Source organism: Dreissena polymorpha, chromosome 6, assembly GCF_020536995.1.
Source record: "Dreissena polymorpha isolate Duluth1 chromosome 6, UMN_Dpol_1.0, whole genome shotgun sequence".
NCBI lineage: Eukaryota > Metazoa > Mollusca > Bivalvia > Myida > Dreissenidae > Dreissena > Dreissena polymorpha.
Window position 1 is genome coordinate 11,809,854 of NC_068360.1, and position 23,761 is coordinate 11,833,614.

A 23,761-nucleotide genomic window follows, 5' to 3' on the forward strand; every position below is an offset into this window, starting at 1 on the left:
GGGTTAAACTGGACAGTCATATTAATGAATCAAGAGATCAAATAAACGAATTCAAATTAAACAAGAATGCACATATCTGATTTTAGTTAATGTTTTTTTGAAAAAAGAAACACACCAACATATTTAAATATTAAAGGGATGGCAGTAAGTTGTGGTCATGATCTTGAAAGTGTTATCACGTTGTTTTTATAAAATAAAAGTATTATAGCAATTTCAGGCATGACTATTTTTCCTCTTACATTAAAAACAACTTTTACTCTCAAAAAATAAAAAAAACGTTTTGTAGAAGCGTTTAACTTATATGTTGTACCCTGTAACCCATTTTTAAACTGTCTTAATGGAAAATAACTCGTTTTATGTTCCCCTTTTGAGGATAAAAACAAGCATCGGATGGCAACCGATGAATGCATCAAACCGAACGTATCAGACTATGCAATTGATAATTGTTTAGTGAAACTTTGCTGTCCGGCCGCTGACCACCGTTTGTCGTTTTATTTAATCAAAATGTGTAACATTAGACTTCAGCGTGTTTTGACCCTAGATACCTTAGTCTTTCTTCTGACACAGATCAATGAGAAAATTTGAAGAAAGTTATCACAGAATCCCTTGATGCATAGTGCATAGTGAAGTAATGGCTATATGTTGAATGATTCGTCACATGTGTTCTTCGTCTTTACGCAAACGCCTTGTTCTTAGTTGTTACTGTTTATCGTATTTCCAGGTAGAAAGTCAAACATAAGATTTAATACATTATGCTTCTTCAAACGCCCACAAATTATGTCTATATCATATCAGAGTTTCCCAACGATTTGGTATCAAAGATGTGTGATGAAAAGTAATTCACTTAAAATGGAATTGTAAGAACTTTATAAAATCTCCGAGACCTCTTTGTTTTAAATGCTGGTTACAATATGCTACTATGGATTGTCAAACACTTAACATGCACCTCGTTTCCCACATAATACATGATCCCGTTCGATAAGTTGTTATCTGAAAAATAGAAACATTTAGCGCGTTTATTTGATAAGTAGCATTTGACAGGCACACTACAAGACGTTTTTTTTTATCACATCCCATAACCTGTTTCCATTTAATATAAACATTACTAATATTTTATCTTACACATTTGTAATATACTTTTTAAGCGTTTTAATTGGCTTATTTGCATTCGATTGACCAATCGCATTTTGTTATTTTGCTGAAATGACGTTGCAACGTCAAATGACGTCACGAAATATAAGCAACATTTGGGATTTATCATTATGTTTGCGTAAATATTTATTTAATTTGCTCATTTAAAGGGACTGTCAACCACGACGATGAAGAAAAGAAAAGTTGTGAAATACCGTATTTTTTTACAATCATTAGTTTATATTAATAAAAATATCACGACTGGTATATAACATTACTTAAAAAAATGGTTAAGTTTTAATATTTTCAGAATATTCGGTAATAAATTTTACTGGATATGTCTACCAGGAACCTACCAGTTAACTATAAATAACGCCAGTAGATTGATCATCATCGTCACGTGGTAAACCCAGTAATGCGAATTGTGCATGCATGCGTTGTGAATTGTATATATAAAATGACCAATATACTTGCTTTATTTATAGTGTGTATATAGTTATGTCACATATTTTCGCGATGTACTTTCGATTTCACATCGCGAAATTTAATTACAGAATATACTGAAAATATGAACTTTTTTCAAGTAATGTAATATACCAGTCGTGATATTTTAATCAATATAACCTAATAATTGTACAAAAATACGATATTTTAGAACTTTTCTTTTTTCGTTATTCGTGGTTGACAGTCCCTTTAAAAGCATGTGATAAAAAAGATCTGACACTCGTCATATTATACCATATTTTATTAAACGAGTTCAGGAATTTTGCTAGTAAGCGAGCCTTTGGCGAGCTTACTAACGAATTTCCTGGACGAGTATGATATTACAACTTGTGCCAGATCCTATATGTATAAGTGAAATGATGTCGCCAACTTGAAGTCACGATGGTATACAGTTGGCATAACCGCAGTACTTAGTGGAACTTGTCGTTAAAAATCACGTGAACAAAACGAGCTGGTTTTCATGGTAAGTGCATACAATATTTATCAAACTCACATTGTGTGCTCATTAGCACGTTCATCTTCGACATGTATGTAACAGAGGGACCAGTCAATAAACCACGAATACACATTATGTAATATGTATAACAATATAATATGCATAAAATGGCAACTCATACAATGGTTGCTCATGTTACAAACGTACAAGTGGATCATGATTACCTTTTAATGTGAGTGTGGCTAGACTCAGTTTCAGGCTTATGATGATGAGGCAAGTCTCTGTTTTAGGCTAGGCCAATATAGGCTTACACCAATGAGCAATATCAGTTTAAGTGCCGGATAAAGAAACCTATGAGATATAACATGTTTTGAACCTGTAATATGTATCAATTCAACAAATAGTTTGTATTTGTCAACATGTTTAAACTACTCTATAATGACGCGACGTGTCTGGTACCTTTTTCATAAAACAAAACTTCCACTTATCATTGCCAACTTTATATAATAAGCAATGAAAAAACAAACGTTCTGTTCGTGTGTTTAGAAACTTTGTTAATATTGGACCAAGTCCGAAGAACATGCTTATATGTGCACGTAGGCAACACACGAAATGCAAAAATTGATGTAATCTGCCGTTATCTTTTTAATTAAGGAGTAAATAGCATCGTTTTGGCATGCTAATCTCAAACAAAATTAAATTATGTTTTGGTCCTAAGCTGACTCGACGTGACCACGACGCTGTTCAACTGCATTTAACTCTGAAATGGGCATTGCTCCACATATGTTTATGCATTAATGAAACAAGTAGGTGCATAAACGACCAGTTGTTCAAAGAACAAGAAGCATACATTTAACTAATATTTCTTAAGATCAGAATTTTAAAAGGCAGCCTGCAATTAAGAACACGTGTATACATTAGAGGTACGTTATGAAACAATTGTTGTGAACAAATCATATACCTACTTCATGCATTTTAAAATTTTCCAATTAACTTAACATTCATCGGATGACCTCTGTCAATACTGGCTCAGTCTCAGAACACAAGTCACCAATCCGTGCGTGAAGTAATTATCACAACACAATTTCATCACTCCATATTAGAACACCCAAAATAACTGTGTTATGTTTCCAGCTAGCAACAAGTTGACATCTTTAAATAATGTGAAGTAAGCAACGTATGTGTGCACTTTGCATTCACACTGGAAAAACCGAAATCACGAACATCAAATATGAAATAACAAAAAAATAACGTGCTGTAAAGCACTTGCATCGAGTTCCTAGATTCACTCAGTTTTGACGGTATTTATTGTGTTCAACGAGTGTTCGTTGGTGTAAGATTGTTTTTATTGTGTTTAACGAGCATTGTTGTGTCATTAATATTTTGAATAAACGCTTTCTAATTTAAGTGCAACATACAAGACAGATAATAGAACATTGAAAAGAACACAAAATGCAAATGTGCGTCAATCTCTATCTTACATGCAGCAATATTATTCATCCAAATTAAGCGATGTTGTGAGGTCCTTTTGTAAGTGTATGTGCATCCGAACTTCGAATAAGTATAATCCAAATCCTTCTGTTTGCTAATTGTTGCTTTTCAAATGATTAATGGCCGTGAGAATCTTATTCTTGTGTTTCCGGTCCCTGATGTTCATATTGTCCAAATCGCTTTCGGTCAGCTCTCTCAACACCAGCAGGTTCACCCAACCATTGTCCTCTAGCGTGCGAAGGTAGAATCCTAGGCTCAGGGCGTCAAGCCACTCGCCCAATGTCTTCTTCTCGCACGATTGCACAATAGGGTCGCTGATCCGTCTAGTTGTATACGCCTCCTCGAAGCCCTTGTCTTCCAGACAGCTGTACACGTGTTTCGGCGCGTAACTCTCGTAGATCTCGTGACGTTGTTTTATTATTTCGAGCTCGTGGTCACCAAGGACGTTGTATACGTTTTTAGTTTCGGGATTCAATGAACCAAATTGAGAGTCCTGAAAAGAGAACATTTAACCTTAACAACATTCATTCAATTATGTCATACGAAAGACTTGTGCATATTAATGTATTTTCTTTCACAGAAAAGTTTTGCGAAACTATCAAAGGTTTGTGTAAGTATTAAAAGATAAGTTTGTAAATTTGTTCATTATCTGTTTCAATTGTTCCTCTTGATCTCGTGTAAGGCAGAACACTATTTAATTTATTTATGTTATAAAAATTAAAGTTTATTGGTAAATCCTGTAAATATGTTTACGGTTTATTTAGTTATCTTAAAAATAAAACAAGTTATATAGCTTATATTGTTCATTAAGGAATCCTTTAAAGTGAATACTGATACTATCAGTGCTATTATCGTTTAGCTTTGGGCCCCTGTAAAACGACGTTCTGTGTATATAACTGACTACACAGATTCAGGAATTCATCGAATTGTATTTAGATCTTATATTTAGAATGTTATGCATTTCGAGTTATTTCTCATGTCTGAAGCAAGTCGTATAAGAAAGTTTTTTGGGCGCTAATATAAACACAGATTCTGCTTATTTTAACGCTTAATCCCATATATTAATCAACAAAATCATTGTGTTCCACTTTCTAGCAGGCAGCACAGTTAATTAAACCCACAGTGTTTTATCGGTTTTCTTTTTTGTATTACAAATGCCATGTAAGATGTTACACAAGCAAGCCATCACGTGCGCACCTATATCACTTTTCATCAGGGGTAATAATATGACGGGCATAAAGAGTGAACTGAATATGGTGTAAAATAACTCAAGACTACGCATTACTTGCACTAATCCAACTCCCAGCTATTGACCGTCAGGGTCGGTGGGCAGTACGAGCAGTATGTGAGCACTCATAAAACCTCAAAACATTCAAGCAGAACTAGACTATACATACCACTATATCAGGGTGTTTAATGATCAACTCTGGGACATGGTATTCGTTTTCTTCTGGTTCTGCATATTCGTTCTCCTCGGTGATATCGTCGCCCTCATCAAAGTGGCTGGGAGAAAACTGCCCAATCACTTCACCGTGTAGGACATCGCCAATATCGCTGGCGTTTGTTAACAAACGTCCGCACGTTCCAATACCAACGTCCGGTTCTTGTTCGTGGGTATTTTCGTAATGTCTATTGCAGTATGTGGAGTCATCGGGTGACTGGAAAGTGGAAGAAATATTTGTATCGTGTGCACGTACGAACTCATCCCTTTAGAGGCAATTACATGTATATTCCTTTATGACGGACGGGGTCATCGTAAGCAAAGCATGTGCAATACATGTATATATATAAATTTATGTTGCTATATGTGAAGGCATATATTTCATAATTAGCGATACTATTCGTTGATATGTTAGTTTGCATTTGCATGACAAACATGTATATTGTATGATATTATGTATGATATTATGGTTATATAAATGTCGACAATGATATGTACTAATATGGTATTTACTACCGATAACGATGTGATAAGACATCTAATGTTACCAAAAAATATCTTCTCATTGTTGCCCGCACTTATAATGTATTGTACCCCATATTGTGAAAGAATTTGAATACATGCGTGGATTTGCAAACGTGTTGCTTTATCATGACATTGAGGCGTAACATTTTATCAGAATCTTCATTCACATATACGTGAAATAATATTAAATCATGTGTTTGTCATTAAAAGACAATATCGAGATTCACTTGTTATTGCTGGGTTAAATAATCGAAAAATAATATTTCTTCTTTGCACTTTATTGTGTTTGTATTTTGTGCCAAAACAATGAAATGAAACATCCACACTTAACATACATAAGAAAAGTGAACATTTAAAAACAGTTCTATGACAGCAAAAATAAATTAAACATGATCTTTTACTAAGTGCATGGGTTAGATTATGTCACACAGTATTTGTTGAAAAAGGCATTAACATTCAGTTGACTTCAAGACATTGAGAAGGTATGGTGTATAACAAAATTTGAATAAAAGATTTAACTTGTAACATTGACTGACAAGAAATAATTACAATAATCATCCAAAGAAATATTTAATAAATAAAAAGCATTAAGAAGTTTATATGTAGCTGAAACTAAATGTACTTGAATTTTGATGTGTGAATTGTGACCTTGATCTGAAATGGAAAATCATTTTATTGTGAGGGGTAGAAATCTGAATTTCTATTTCAAACCTTCAATACATTATGAAGACCTCGAGAAAAAACAAAATGTAGACAACAAAAGTTTGAAATCTGACCTTGATTTGTGCCCTTGTCCAATGCAATGGAGCCCTCTGTTTTTAAAAATGTGAGTTCAATTTGCTACAAACACTATAAATTCAGTACGACTAGCAAAATATTTTCATACATTTGTTCTTAAAAAAAATAAAACATCACATCAATTTCTAGTGAAGAAAGATGTGCATGTACAGAAGTAAATGACTAATACCTACATATGTGCATGTAACAAGTCAATGTCAAATATTTAGAACATTATGGAACTAAAAATAAATATTTACCATATATGTGATATGCATTATCAAAGAATAACTATAACAATTTTAACAACTGGATTATGAACAATACCCCATACTTTTTAACAAATACTAAACTTACTTCACTTTATAAAAGCAATTCAATTGAAGATGGTTTTAACAAAAAAAATGAAGAAAAGAAAGATTTGATAGATGCACTTCAGTGATAAGACAGTACCGTTTGTAGGTGGACATACAGCTAGTGCTTTTTTAAACAAAGACAAATGTGTCCATATTTTCCTGTATCACAGCTTCAAAAGTTGTATAAAACATAAAGCACAAAACCACACATCCATCCAAAGAATCATTAAAATGAAATGCTTGCCATAATTAATTCCCTACAGCAGAACTAGTATAATGTTAATGTCTTGCTAGGAAACAATTGGGATGAACAAGGACATTAAAGAATATTGCAAGCAAAACTGAAACAAACTCTTGACAAATACTAAATGTTATAAACAATCTTAATCAAGAAGTCCAAATCCTTGAAAGAGTTTTTGACATTGTGGAAATGAGAACTCCTGTGTATACATAAATTAACTTTGGAATAAATGTTCAATCTAATTTAATATTAGGCTTGGTAGCAACGCTACCTTAACATTAGATCTCAATGAACTTTGATGCATTCGTTTCTTCGAGTCAAGAGATATGTAAAACTTTGGCTATGCATAATCTTATATATTTACAGCATAAACTTGTTTAGAAACACAATGTATAAACGAGCATCTTTAGGATCCTTGCACGTTCATATACCGACCAATATATAAAGCATCTCCAGGCTTTGTCGTTTAAGAAAAGTTAATTGTACAGATAGACTTCACCGTATCCAGCTAGCTAAATATGAGCATGTTCTTAAAAGAACTGGGACAAAACTGATATTATCATGATACAATGTCATGGCAAAAGCAGTGGCGATTGTTTGACTCAATTCCAATCATGGCCACATCTCCATGACTGATTAACGCTTATTTTTTTATACATGTAACAAGCCTAATGTTCAAAAGGTAAATCTGGAGTACATTTCCATAACATTTCCAATAGTACTTTATAAAAGTCACATCCAGTCTCATTTCAATAAATGTTTGTTTAGGTTGTTTTATACCGTTTTCATTAACGAAAAACCAAACTTATCATACAAGCTTTATTAATACCACAGAATTTTATCATTATGGATGTTTGTCATCTTAGTTGTTTGATCTTCAACACGAATTGTTTCCCATGGCTTTCATCCTTATAATTTATAAGCCTTGATGACAGATAAATAAGTTAATCATACAAATATATCAATTTAAAAATTATCAGTTTTTGATATGTGTGAAAACTGAAACGGATATCGTTTAACCTTATATGTTGACTGATAGATCTAAGAATGGTTATTTAGTTTTTAACATAAATCGATTTCAAAATGTATAAGTTCATATAGTATTTAATTTTATTTATGAAAACAAATAAAACAATATTATATAAGATAAAAAATATATATATGGCATAAAAGTAACATGTAGTTACATAATGTTTATCAAAACTAGCAGGCTAGTATAAAAGCATCCTGTCATGGTACAATGGAATAGTCACTGAACACACGGAGTACTGTCTCTCTTTGTTTTGGTGTCAAGTTATAGTAACATACATCAGTATATACAATATTTAATATACATCAGTATATTATCACATCATTAACTATCATTTCAATGCCAAAACGAGTATCATTTTCATAAAGTGATAATGCATGGTGAGTATTTTATTAATACTCAAATGACGATGGATTAATACTATAAGGAACAGAGAAACAAGAGTTGCGTAGTCGGAGACATATGCCCCCAAATCACTGCTTTGAACCAGTGACCCAAATTTCAATAGGGGTCATCCACTGTCCAAGGACAATGCACATGAGAAGTTTCAAGCCAATCGGTCGATTCATTGATGAGTTATTGCTCAAAAACGATGTTCCCACTTAAATTGTGACAGTGACCTTGACATTTGATCAATAAACCCCAATTTCAATAGGGGTCATCTACTGTCCAAGGCAAATGCACATGTGAAGCATGAAGCCAATCAGTCTATTCGTTGATGACTTATTAATCGGAAACGATTTTCTCACTTATTGTGACAGTGACCTTGACCTATGACCTAGTGACCCCCATTTTGTTAGGGGTCATTTACTGTCCAAGACCAATGAACATGTGAAGTATCAAGCCAATCGGTAAATTCGTTGACGAGTTTTTGATCTGAAACGAACTGGTCTACCAACTGACACACCAACAACCAGCAAAACAATATACCCCCTCTTCTTCGATGGGTGGCATACAAATAATAAATACAAAACAATTGCATGTTTAAAAATGTGTCTGAAATGATCACAAAAGGTATGCTTTATATAAAAAACTAACATGTACTTAAATATTCATAATTGTTTTTAACAGGAATTCAGATTAAATATTCACTCAGTCAGTATATAAGTGTGATTACAGAAAAAAGTGCTTAATATTTACAGCAGATTCGCAAAAACTGAATGGAATATTTCCATGTATACGAGACTTTATATATACATACTCCAACGTTTTCAGTTACCACTGTTGTTAGTAAAGCCAAGCAGTACAAATTTGCAAATGGACGGTAAACATAAATATAAAAAAGGGTGTTCCTGGGTAAAGTGGGCAGGGACAATGTTTGTAGGTACAATTGTTTATGTAAACAAGAAATTTGTTTGTCCGAAACACTATGTCCCCTTCTGCGCCGCTTAGACATTTTTTTTTTACCTTTGACCTTGACTGATGGCCTTGACCTTCCACCACTCAAAATGTGCAGCTCCATGAGATACATATTCATGCCAAATATGAAGTTGCTATCTTCAATATTGCAAAAGTTATGGCAATTGTTAAAGTTTTATTAAACCAACAGACAGACCAACAGACAGGGCAAAAACAATATGTCCCCCACTATAGTAGTGGGGGACATAAAAATGCATAATAAAATTAGGTATAATACATCTTAATGTACCTGATTTTAATGTATATTGTATTTAAAATGAAGCATGACATATCCAAAACTGACAGCCAACATCCAACATAACATTGATTAACCTAAGAAACCAAAAGAAAATTGCCCAATAATGCAAATAATCCAATAAGCCTTGAAGAAACTATGAACACAGTGTTTTAATTCTATATCGAAACATGTTTCTTAGCCCTTAAAAGATATCTGTGGTCGCGCATGCGGAATCAGTGTGCTTACGCAATATGGCGGACGCTGTTCGCACCTAAATTTTATCAGTCTTTTAAAAAAAAAATTCGTTTTAAGCGTGTGACGCTTGATGTTTTGTGTTAGATTCGGATACTTTTATGGTCATTTGTGAGTATTTATTTTTATATATTAATACTAATGTTTATTTCGGCCAAAAATCAAAAAAAATCTGAACCACGTGGAGTGTTCATGTCAACTGCTTCATTGAAGCATGGCTGAGAATTTGGATAAATCGTAGGCCGAAAGCAAAGAAAAAGACAAAGCTAAGGAAGCAAAAGAGCCAAAAAGAATGAAAATTCTCGAATTATTAATGGAAATTAAACATAAAAATGATAAATCGGAGGAAACGCTATCTGATGTTTGCAAACAGGTCGTGGACCTCGAGAACAGTGAAAATTGTTACGATTTGCAGGGTAATGATGAAGAATATGTGGATTACGAACCGGATCCATGTTCAAGTAAGCGATCCCATGACAAATCTTGCCAAGATGCGAACAATAATGAGACTGTCACTGACAGCAGGTTCTCTTCGTTGGCAAAGAGGTTCAAGGAACAAGAAGTTACAGATAAAGACATAGACACTGTATTGGCCAGTAATGTAACTGATTTGTTTAGGAAGGGGATGGAAGAAGACCAGTATATGTTACTTCTTAAAGATGAAAAGCTGGCGAGGCCAGCTAATTGTGATGGATATCAGTTGTCAAATGCAATCAGCTTGTTTGGGATTTGCTAGCGCCAAATGCTCGTGCAACAGACAAAAAGTTACAGAACTTAGAAACTTCTGTTGGGAATGCAGCAGTTGTTTTGACTAAGATGGTTGATCAAGTCGCAAACATGAAAAGAAATTGGGTGAGAAGTGCGAAGACATTTAGTTCATAGTGGACAATGTGAATGACACGTTGGCCTTCCTTGGACATGCCAATAGACAAATTAATTTAACAAGAAAGGACTTGTCAAAACCTGAACTCAAGTACGAGTATACGCATTTGTGCAATCATCAGTCGCCATACACAAATCAACTGATTGGAGAGGATGTCTCAAAGGCTGACAAAGAAATAGAGGATGAAGCCAAAAATGAAAACACGATGCAACAGTATGGGCCTTATAGAGGTCATGATGGTAACTTCAGAGGAGGCTGAGCTGGTTTCCGGGGTCGTTTCAGAATCCGAGCACAAGGTGTTGATCGAGGTCCAGGTTACTACCTGGGATCAGCTGGTCATGCTGGAGTTGATCCACAAAACTCTGCGAGGAGGGGAGGCCTGAGAAACCCCTCCAAGAACTAGAAAGAACTCAGGTATGTGGGTTTTCTGCTGGTAGATTGAGATTTTTTGTTGCCGAATGACAAAAATCAACATCTGATCCTTCAATTTTGCAGATGGTAGAAGGTTAAAAAATAGAGTCTCTTGACAATTCACCACCAAAACAGCCAAACATGATAAGCCTTTTTTTTTTCAATACAAAGGAAACACATATTATAGATACAATTGTCGATGAGCTGTTGTCTCAAAATGTAATTGGTTAAGCCATGTTTTATGAAGATTAATTCATATCACCAATTTTTCTTTGAGAAAAGAAAAATGGAGAATTTAGATTGGTAAATTCAAAAGATCTTAACAAACATATACCATATAGGCACTTTAAAATATATACCTTTGAGATAGCATTGACAATGATCACAAAAGATCTGTATATGGCCAGCATTGATCTTCGTCATGCTTTCTATTCAGTGCCAGTTGCTAAGGAGTACAGAAAATTTCTTAAAGTTGACTGGAGGGGCCAAATATTTGAATTTGCATGTTGCCAAAATGGCTTATCATGTTTGCCATTGAAATTTACAAAGCTTCTTAAATCAGTATATGCAAAACAATGAACTTAAGGTGAAATATGCACTTGTTCATAGATGATAGTCTGATTGGTGCAAACTCGAAGCTAGAATGCTCAACATCTTTCAAAAAAGCATGTGCTTTATTCGAAAATATAGGTTTTCTGATAAATTATGAGAAATCAGTGCTTATTTAAAATCGCTAACTTTGCTATCTTGGAAACATAATAGACTCTGAGAAAATGATAGTAGCTTTGCCAGATGACAAAAAAGTCAGAATAGATAGAGAATGTAAAAATCTATCCTGTTAAAATATTGCAACAATCAGACAGTTTGCTCATGTCATTGGACTGATTGTTTCCAGTTTTTCATCTGTAGAGTATGAACAACTCCATTACATGGAACATGAGAGAGCAAAATATGTAGCTCTGAGAAAAAACCATGGGAATTATGATGGTCAAATGTTGATTTCGGATAGCATGAAATCTGAGTTACAATGGTGGTGTGAAAATGTTCACTCGCAGGTTAGACATATATATATATATATATAAAGGAAATCCTGATATGTGCATTACAACTGATGCAAGTATGTTAGGCTGGGACTGTCTGTGAAAATTTAAAAATTGGTGGTCGTTGGAGCGATCAATAAAAACAAAAACACATTAACGAACTAGAGTTTCTAGCCATATTGTTTTCATTGAAATCATTCTTTGCCGATCTGCAAAAGAAACATGTAAAAACTTTAACAGACAGCACTACTGCAGTGTGCTATATCACCAACAGGGGGGGACCCAGTCATTGGTTTGTGACAGAGTTAGTCATGAAATTTGGTCTCTTTGCATTGCACATGATATCTGGATTTCATGTACACACATAGCAAGAAAAGAAAATGACGCTAATAAGACATCAAGAGTGTTCAATGTTCAGAAGGATCATTGTGTAATGATGTATTAAAAATTATGTGTGATAAGTTTTAAAAAAAGTGAGAAGTGTGTATGAAACTAATAAGCCCATAATGGCGTTTAAAAGGCCTAATAATATAGGAAACTTCATTACACGTGCTCAATCTACGAAAAGTTTGAACAATTCACGTGCGTCAAGTGCCTGTGGAAGAACACGTTGCTCCCATTGTAAATCGATACACGTTGGAGAAAAATTTAAAAGTACAATAACAGGCGAGCAATTTAATTTACAGAAGAATATTAATTGTGTATCTAAATATGTAATATACCTCATTGCATTGTAAACAGTGTAAGAAGCAATACGTTGGACAAACCATGCAACCGGTGTCAAAAAGAATGAACAGTCATCGATTTGACATAAGAAACTTATCTAACCCTGAATTTTCAACGTTGGTCGCATCACATTTTAATGAAGATCACCACAGCGCAAATTTCTTTTCCTTTATGCCAATTTATGTTGTTAGTAACAACATGAATCGTCTGTGTAAAGAAACTTACTGGGTACATAGACTTAAAACATTACACCCTAATGGTATGAATAACAAAGTTCTTTTTAACATAAAAGACTAGCTCTTCAATTTAATTTAGCTTACTTTTGTTTTTTCCTATTAGTATTTTTATATATAATTTTATAGGAAATTGTGTATTCTTGAATCAGAAAGTAAAGCTTAATTTAATTTACGTTCATTTTATTGACGTACATTTTCCCGCATTTTAATGTACGTTTAGTCAATGACGTAACATTGATGAAGGCGTAAGCCGCAACGTTGATAAAAAAGGAAAGAAAAGTATGTGTTTTTGTTGGATTTATCATACTGTGTGTGATAAGTTTAAAACCTCAGATATTGATCTTTTTGCATCCGACTTAATACGAAGCTTAAATTGTACTGTGCATGGAAGCCAGATCCTGGGGCTAAATTTATTGATGCTTTTACGCTCAACTGGGCAGATATAGATTATTGCTATATTTTCCCACCATTCAGTTTGTTTACCAGATTCGTTCGAAAGATCAAATAAGACCAATCAAAAGCCTTAGTTATAGCTCCATTGTGGCCAACACAGACATGATTTCCATTATTAATGAAACTTTTGGTGCAAAACCCGTCGATTCTACCGACAGCAAAGAAGCACTACCTTCCACATCAAGAGATACCACATCGTCTCGAAGAAAAACTAGTGTTAATAGCATGCAAAGTGTCAGGAATTCTTACAGATAACAGGGTTTTTCTAGAACTGCTACCAGAATTATTATGTCCTCTTGGCGAAACTCAACAAAATGTCAATATCAATGCTATATTTCGAGATGGATTCAGTATTGCGATAGAAAACAAATTTCTCAAGTTTCAATTTCTATAACAGATGTAGTTGAATTTTAAACTGAACAATTTAACAAAGGGCTAGGTCATAGTGCCTTGAACACTGCACGTGGTGCTCGTTCATAAATTGGACTTCGATTGGAAATTTTTCCTGCTGGTTCTCACCCTACTGTTGTGAGATTTATGAAGGGTGTGTATAATCTTAGAACTGCTACACCGAAACTTAATGAAACATGGGATGTAAATTTGGAACTGAATAATTTGCAGAAACTTTCGCCTGTGAGGACTCTTACGCTTAAGAATTTAACAGTGAAATTGACCATGCTTTTGGGACTTACGGACTCAGCTAGGGCACAGACTTTACATGTTTTGAGTTATAAACTGGTTAAAAAAGTTCAGTTCAGGTTACATAATTCAGTTTAATAGTTTGTTAAAACAGAGTCGGCCAGGCTTTGATTGTTCTTCTTTAGTTTTAAAAGCTTATCCTCGAAATAGGAGATTGTGCGTTATAACTGTGTTGAAGGAATATTTAATTAGAACTAAACCATGTAGAAATAATACCGATTATAGTCTCCTTATAAGTTATATCAAACCATTCCGACCAGTTACCAGAGATACAATAAGCCGGTGGATTCCCGTTGTGATGGCAAGATCAGGAATCGACTACCAGAAATTTACTGCTCACAGTGTTCGGCAGCAGTTTCATCTAAGGCCAAAACTATGTGGGTTCCAATAACTGACATTCTGAAGACAGCAGGCTGGTCTCAGGAAAGTACATTCACAAAATATTACAACTAAACTATCCATGGACATAACTCATTTGCTGAAACAGTGTTAAGGATGTGACAACAGATGTAACATAAAGGTATTTGCAATGTGCTGTTTCATGTAGTATTTCCCAAAATTGTTTGGCATCAGGCTTCAAAATCTCATTAAAGGACGACGAAACATGTTTCCTTATAGAATTTAGAAATTAAACGAGACTTACCTTGGTTAAGTCGCTGTTTGATTTAAATTCTATGAGAAATAAAAATTGAGGAGGCATTAAATGCCGCCCTCCCTCCCAACTTCAGTTACAATATAATATCTTTAATGAATAGTAATGATTATAAAACTTAATTTATGTTACATTTATGTAGCAACAAAACAAATTTTGTATTTAAAAGACTGATTGCGCATGCGCGAGAATATATCTCATCTAATGCCTCCTCAACTTTTATTTCTCATATAATTTAAATCAAACAGCGACTTAACCAAGGTAAGTCTCGTTTAATTTTTAAATTAAATTAAATGTTTTCTAAGAGCTGATTTCTAGCACAAAAATAACCAACATTGATCGGTTAAGTAACTTAATAGACATTTCGTGATTTACAAATACTTTTTAAAATGCAGTGCCTGATGCTTTAGGCATACATAATTGATGACATTCAGAAACGGAATGATTATATACAAAAATACCAAGATGAAACAAGAACTTTTTTAAAGTATAGGACCCAAATCTACGTTCTACAAAGTTTGGTAGATATCAATTATGTAAAAAAAAAATAAACATCAAATTTAACCAAGTATTTGTAAAATGAACTTGAATGTAATAAATAAGTGAAAGATTAAAAATGAATGAAGTAAATCTACACACTGTTATAAGATGATGTCATGGTCTGTTAAATTAAGTATATAACATGTGAGCACAAGTAGTATATCAATGCAAAAATATGTATACAAATGTTAAATGTCTAAAAATTATCTAGTAAGTTTGAACAACTTACATAAACAATTTGTGGAAAGACATGGATATAAGCTTAGTATAAAAGGTTATGGACAAAAGATGTACACAGATCATTTTCATTTGCATGAATGGTTTTTCAAATGTTTGAAGTGGTATAATACATGAAACAAATTCATAAACAGGTAACAAACATAGAAAAAAGTCAAATTTGACATTCCATAACAGCGATGTTCAGATAAGGGAGTTCATTCAGCTGGGTTTTTTTCCATGTTAACATTAGGCAGAAATATCGATTTAAAGGCACTAATGGGCTAATTTTAAATCACCCAACAGTTTTGGTAGGTAAAAACAGGAAAGCAACAAAATGTTTATACTTTAACAAAAAGTTTTATTAATAAACAACACTAATAAAGATGCATAAGATCAACGCTATTTTCTGCGTTCTTGCATGTGTTATTTTGTCTCTTATCTGTTATATCTGGACAATAATTTGTGTCGCATTCTAAGAAAACTGGGCATAATGTCTGTGCGTAAAGTGTCGTCCCAGATTTGCCTGTGCAGTCCGCACAGGCTAATCAGGGACGACACTTTCCGCCTAAACTTGAATTTCGGTAAGGAGGGACTTCCTTAAAACTAAAAATACTATAACAGCGGAAAGTGTCATCCCTGATTAGCCTGTGCGGACTGCACAGGCCAATCTGCGATGACACTTTACGCACATGCATTAAGCCCAGTTTTCTCAGAACGCGGCACATTTATTTGAAAGACCCTTCATGCACATGTTGGATGTCTTCATAATGCGTTATTATAAAATTGCAATGACAACATAAGCACATAAGCTGCAGAGCAGAGCAAAGGGTGTTATTACAGGTGGGTAAAACTACAAAAGCCACCCTTTGGAAAAAATGGGCTTAATGCATATGCATAAAGTGTTGTCAGAGATTAGCCTGTGCTGTCAACAGACGCTTTTAAGAGATGACACTTTCCGCTTTTATGGATAATTTCTTTTTATAGAAATCTCTTCTAAACAAAAATCAAGTTTAGGTGGAAGGTGTTGTCCCTGATAAGCCCGTGAGGACTGCACAGACTAATTAAGAACAAAATTTTCGGCATATGCATTAAGCCCACTTCTTCCACAGCCAGTCTGATACATAGGAAATACAAAGACCAAAAAAATATCACACTTGATTGAGGTCTTTCACGCTGCTCAGGATGACTTTCTGGTGTTCGGGCACGTCTATGCCGATGTTTCTCAAGTCCTCCTGTTTGAGCTCAGTCAGGTACAGGAGGCTATCCCAGCCGTTCAGCAGGAACTTGTCTGTGTAGCAGGAAAGGTTTAGCCCCGCCAGCCACTCATCAAGGGTGGTGGGTGCATGGCGGGTGTCATGCCTCGCGCCCGGGTGCTGGTCCTAGGAATGTACCAACAATAAACAGGGGCCCGTATTCATCACCCCATTCTTAGACTTTAGAAGAAAGAATAGACTTTGAACCAAGAAATAAATGTCCAGTGTTTTAATGTAAACATGCTTTTACTGGCAATAATGTCCTTAACAAATGTTTAACGTGATGAATGGTGTAGACAGAGGCAGTTAATGCCAAGTTTGACTCAACATTGGAGCTTTTCTTGAATATTCCAATTTAAAGAATATTCTTTTTTCTAAGACTTATCAGTCTAAGAATTGCTTGGTATAGTATGAGCCCAAGTTAAAATAATAACAGTGTGATCAAAACTCATTATTTCACTCCTTCTTCAACAGCTCTTACTCAAGTTTTCCTAAAGAATCAAGGGGATTTAAGGGGTCTAGATACAGAAGTCTATGGTAGTGTAAGTATACCACCTACTTAATAACATGAGGGTATAATAACACAAAACATTAGTACAATCTGTACGTGTTACTTACATATAAGACCTGTAAAAACTGCTACCTACCACACTAGCAGTCCTGTGCTTGGGTGGCAGTGGGGGCCCAAACTTCTGACCCCCTGGGGCCGAGGTTTGTCTCAGAGGTCGTTGAGCCCCTGCTGAGAGGCCCCCATGACCCATCAGGGGAGTGTTCCTCCTCACTAGGGGCGGGGGTTGACCTTCGACCCCAGAGCCAGGGTGGGCGTGTATGTGCCTTTGGTCAACCAATGACCTGGCCATCTTAAACATGTATAAAATAAATAATCAATTGATTTAGCATTTATTAATTGTTGGTGCCAGAGTCTGATATGATAAGGCAAAATCATTTAAATGTTTGGCTAAAAAAAATAAATTTTAATGACCACTTTTGGTTTTGATAATTGACTTTAATGCAAGACATCTACTGTTAATATCTAGTTTAATAATATTAATCCTGTAAAATAAATGTAACAAACATGGCTACATCTTTTTCTCAGTAGTGTTCTTTGTTTATTTATTTACATGTTTGGCTGTACTTAACAGAATTTCAGGCATATTACTAAATTCAGTTAACCTTCTGACCTTTTCCCATGGTAAGCTCATTTATCAGTGACGCTAAATAACAAACAAGAGGGCCAAGATGGCCCTAGTTTGCTCACCTGAGAGGAGTCGGTTCATTTAATCTTTACCAAACTTCAAACTTGACCTAGATATTGTCCAGACATACATCCTGGTCAAGTTTTATCATTATTGAACCAAAACTCTGGTGTATGGAGTGTTTTTGTTTTTGTAAGATTTTACCTGGTGACCTATATTTTGAGTTGATCCCCCTAACCAAACATCAAACTTTGCTTACACAAATAAATATTTTGACTAAGATTCATAAAATCTGAAACAAAATTGTGACCTCTAGAGTGATTACAAGGATTTTGTATAATATAATGAAACTTTGGACAATCTAAGGGCAATAATTATGGCATTAATTATGTGATTTTGCTCACTTGACTGAGATCTTTCAGCAATTTTCATAAAGAATGCTTGAGAAGTGTGAATGCTAGAGTGTTTACAAACCAAATGTGGACGAACGGACGGCGGACAAAGACCAATTCTAAAAAAGTGTGTTTCACCGATCTGAGCCATTTTCCAAATTGTCCGAGAAATCAATATTATATACATATAGAGAAAATTGCCCCGCCCACTGGCGGCCATGTTTTTCACCGATATGGACCATTTTCAAACTCGTCAGAGATATCAATAAAACCAATGTTTTGTCCAACTTTCATGATGATTGGGCAAAAATTTTGACTTCTAGTGTGTTTACAAGGTTTCTCTATTGCCAAATAAGGAAAACTGCTCCGCCCACTGGCGGCCATGTTTTTCAACGGACCAGAACCACTTTTGAACTCAACCAACATATCATTAAGACAAACATTTTGACAAAGTTACATGAAGATTGGGAATGAATTGTGACTTCTACAGTGGTTACAAGTTTTTTCCTTTTTTGACCTAATGACCTAGTTTTTGACCCGGCACGACCCAGTTTCGAACTTCACCGAGATTTCATTGGGACGAAGTTTCTGAACAAGTTTCATGAAGATCGAACAATAAATGTGGCTTCTAGAGTGTTTACAAACAAATGTTGATGGACAGACCGACGGACAGACGGCGGACAAAGACCGGTCAGGAAAGCTCACCTGAGCAATCAGCTAAAAATTATATGGATGGGCTTGGAATTTAACCTATAGGCCATCACTATACCTATGAAGCTACCAGTCTGCTTAATGTTATATACAGTTGAGGACTGAGCTGTAACGTAACCCTTTACCCCTTTAAAGACGCACTTTGATGCGCTGGTAGTCTCTTTGAAATTCTGATTAAATTTAAAATCCTCTTTACTAGAATAAAGTTCTAAAGGCTTCATTACCAAACCTTACATATTAATGAGCAGCAAACAGCATGAAACCTGAACAGCCTGCAAGTTACTCGCATGCTGTTCTGGTTTTATGCTGTTTGCACATAGCCATTTTTACTTTGGGTCTGAGTGGGAAAGGATTAACTCTTTCAGTGCTGGAATCGAATTTTGAAGGCCATTGCAAACAGTTTGGATCCAGATGAGATGCCACAGAACGTGGCATCTCATCAGGATCCAAACTGTTTGCTATTCTGATAGTATTCTGTGATGAACAAAAATGAAGAAATTGCTAATTTTAGAAATTCAGCAGACAACATTTTAGCAGACGACAACTTTCCCAGCATGCAAAGGGTTAAATAATTCACTGCATTATGATGCTCCGTACATCTCTATGCGGGTCAGTAGAGCGACTATCTATGGTGTCGCTGACAGTCTGACGGAGTGCTGCCCTTGACTTGAAACCATGCGCAGGCTGCACTGAAGAGGGACCGGGCTTCTTCTGTGTCTGTGGCGGAGCACTGGAGCGATGCATGGGATGGTCGGACACGAACATTTCAGGGTCCTGGTACTGGTATTCAGTGTCGAAGGCAATCAAACCTTAAAGCAAAAACAATATAACTATTTACTGAACATTTACAATTTTACTGACCATTAAATTGTAACTACAAGTAATCATTTTAAAGCAAATTAAATCACACAAGACTATTTCCAAGCAATATAAGTCCCCTACTGGTGAAATTCCCCCATTTTCAGCAATATTTCTAGTCTACTTGTTGCCATGGCAACCAGAATCCTTGACGTAAGAACAAAATGAAATTACGTGCATAATCTCTATATTGCCATCTATCCATGTTTCAAGTTTCATGAGCAAATATGACGAACTTTTAAAGATATCACAGGATCCAGAAAAGTGTGACATACTGAAAGACGGAGCGAAAAGTCCCCTCTGGTTTCATCGGTAGGGGAGAATAAACAAAAGCAATGATTCTAAGGAAGTGAGACAAGAGCACCACATAACAGGTACCAATGCTCGGCTGCAAGTGCCGTAATAAATGAAAGCTTGTCAGAAGATTTTGTTTACGTCACAGTGACCTTGACCTTTGACCTAGTGACCCAAAAATGGGTATTGCATTTAGAACTCATCAAGGTGAATCTACATAATGAAGTTTCAAGGTTGTATGTGGAAGCAAGGTCATTTTATAAGAGCTGTTGAGTGCACATAAAGGTAAATTTTCTGTCAGTGCCTAACAGTATTGTAAACCTGACAAATTTCCCAGCATGCAAAGGGTTAACACAGAGCACGGCTCATATATATTAACAATAGTGTTTTGTTAACAATAAAATTTGATCACTGAGCATCATTATTTTCTAATAGTGTTCATGTAATTCATTTTGCTTCAATACTTACTGTAATTCCTATGCATGGTTCTGGTGTTGGTTTGCTTTCCTACTGAACGAACATGGAATTTGCCGCTGAAATTTAAGGTGAAAGCCATGTAAGGTAGTGAATAAGTTATACCACAATTGTATAGCTTTTTTGTCATTAATGATAGATGAATCAATTCAATGCCCCGCCTAATCTAATGCACATCATTTATACACTTTTCAGGATCTAGCAATATCATAATGGCAAAAGGCTACCATTCCAACTGTAGACTCCATCCATTAAAAAAATATCACTTCCCACTGCATCTATTTTTATCAGGTTTTATGCTGTTTGCTGCTCATCAGTATCTAAGGGTTAAAAATGGAGCCTTTAAAGTTAAATTAGTAAGAAAAGTCTTTCATAAAATTTAACTATCTGAGGGACTACAACTTTGTTAAAATGCGTTTCTAAGTGGTAAAGGGTTAATATAATAAGTTAAGAGGAAACAGAACAATTAAGTCACATAACATGTACAAAGTTTACCATTGGACTATTCTTCACAAAAGAAGGTCTACCTGCCCCCTGGAATTTGTTTAATATTTCCCCAAAGAGCAAGCAGCGGATAATAGGACTGCCTTTTTATCCATCAAAACTGTCATTCCTTAAGTATGTCTGTAAAACTTTGTAGTCCGCGTCATCTATATCCTTCAACAGATAACCATGAAACTTGCCTCAAATGATATAGGAAAAGAGACAATGTGCAGAATGAATGAATCTGAGTCATGCTGACTCAAGTTCAAGTCTTTTTTAAGGTCAAATGTTTAAGCCTCCATGTAAATATCTCCATAAAACTTGCCTCAAATGTATAGTGATAGATCAAGTACAGAGGGCGCATGTCTACTCCAGGTCAAAATCATACTTCAAGGTCAAATGTTTTTGCCTCCATTTCATTTGTCTCCTGTATATCTTCTATAACCTTTAATGGATTTTCATGAAACTTGACTAAAATGTTTAGGTCCTTGAAATGATGTGCACAAAGCATACATCAGTACGCAAACTGCACAAGTTATTCTTGGACAATAATTTTCACAAAGCATTATAAACCATCACAAAATAGCTAAATAGATTCAAAATGTTGTCAGCAAAAAAATGTATTGATGCTACATTTAAATTTTATGAAATCCAATAAAAAATAAATAATGTACTACTGATGAAGGCTACAGCCGAAACATGTTAAGTACCAGAAACATTTAAATAAACAGTGACGTGTTTGTATGATTTATTTAATTTTATGAAATCCAATACTATCACATGTCAAGCCTTTACATATGCTACTTTGTTTTGATCATGTATACTCATGGACTGTATGTCTATTGTATATATTGAAGAAACCATCATGCCCAGTTCTTCACAATGAGACTCAAATAAATCACATGTCGAGTTTCTGACCTGATTTTGCCCACCTCCTCCCCCTGGTGGTGCAGAAGGCACTCAAAGTCCTTAGGCTCCTCGGAGAACATGCCGCGCAGGCTGACCACACATTCCCCATAGGACTCATTGTCCGCATCCTTGGCTATCACAGCTATCAATATGTGCTGGTCCTCCAAGTAGCTTTGGTCCGCAAATATAGGCCGCATCTGAGAATGATGAAAATGATTTCTGTTTTTAATTTTTGCCGTTTTGAAAAATATTCCAATCATATCATGTGAATCGTGTATCAATTTGGTCCGAAAAAAGAGGTAGCATCTGAGAATGACGTCAACCTCTTTTGTTTACATATTTCTTCAGGTTTTAACAGTTTTTTGGTTGTTTCATGACTGTTTGTTAATCTACTCACTTTCTTCCTGGGTAATTTGGTTAACCAGTACTAACAGCACATTATTATGCTAGCAATGGACAACTGCCCTACTTGAACCCTGTCCCACTCAGAAGAAAAGTAACAAGAGCACCGCCTTGCGGGTGCAGACAGCTCATCTATTTTCTTTTTAAAGGTGAAGGGACTCTCATTTTCAATCACAAAGGAGGGAGGGGTGGTGTGAAGAGGGGTGTATAGTGTGGGGGTGTGGACATTTATTACATTATTTTCCAAAAATGCGAAAAAAATGCAAAAAAAAAATCGGGGGGGGGGGGGGGGTGGGGGGCTGGTTGGGGGGTAATTCTTGGGTGCGATGGTTGGACAGTATTTCAAACATAAAATAATAAAAATAAATATTTGTGATATTTAACCGTTTAAAAAAAAAAAAATTGGGGGGGGGTATAGTGTGAGGGTGTGGTGGTCATTTGTGAGATGATCTTAAAAAAAAAAAAAAAAAAAAAAATTAGGGGGGGGGGGGGGGATTCGGGTGGGGGGAGGGGGGGTGGGTTGGGATTCTTGGGTGCGATGGTTGGACGATATTTCAAACATAAAATAATAAAAATAAATATTTGTGTTTTTTAACCGTTTCAAAAAAACAAAAACAAGATGTGTTTGTGAAACACAATGTCCCCCTATATGATGTTTGACCTTGTAGGATGACCTTGACATTGTGAAGGATGACCTTGACCTTTTACCACTCAAAATGTGCAGCTCCATGAGATACACATGCATGCCAAATATCAAGTTGCTATCTTCAATATTGCAAAAGTATTTATAAAATAAGCGATTTTGGCCACATATATTTGACCTCTGACCTTGAAGTATGACCTTGACCTTTCACCACTCAAAATGTGCAGCTCCATGAGATGCACATGCATGCCAAATATCAAGTTGCTATCTTCAATATTGCAAAAGTATTTATAAAGTAAGCGATTTGGGCCACATATATTTGACCTCTGACCTTGAAGTATGACCTTGACCTTGACCTTTCATGCCTCAAAATGTGCAGCTCCATGAGATACACATGCATGCCAAATATCAAGTTGCTATCTTCAATATTGCAAAAGTATTCATAAAATGAGCGATTTTGGCCTCAT

General features: G+C 35.3%; 1 protein-coding gene across 1 annotated transcript in view; it reads right to left on the reverse strand.

The window, feature by feature from the left end:
• Positions 1-3,379: 3,379 nt before the first annotated feature.
• The window catches only part of LOC127834681 (phosphatidylinositol 3,4,5-trisphosphate 5-phosphatase 2A-like), a 63,734-nt gene continuing 43,352 nt past the window's right edge, over positions 3,380-23,761 (reverse strand). The window contains exons 21-27 of the mRNA XM_052360704.1: positions 22,259-22,446; positions 20,852-20,916; positions 19,829-20,040; positions 17,580-17,792; positions 16,834-17,058; positions 4,960-5,220; positions 3,380-4,055 (exon numbers count right to left, since the gene is read on the reverse strand). Coding sequence (XP_052216664.1) covers positions 3,657-4,055; positions 4,960-5,220; positions 16,834-17,058; positions 17,580-17,792; positions 19,829-20,040; positions 20,852-20,916; positions 22,259-22,446 — 1,563 coding nt within the window. The 3' untranslated portion in view covers positions 3,380-3,656. The remainder of the gene's footprint in view (positions 4,056-4,959; positions 5,221-16,833; positions 17,059-17,579; positions 17,793-19,828; positions 20,041-20,851; positions 20,917-22,258; positions 22,447-23,761) is intronic.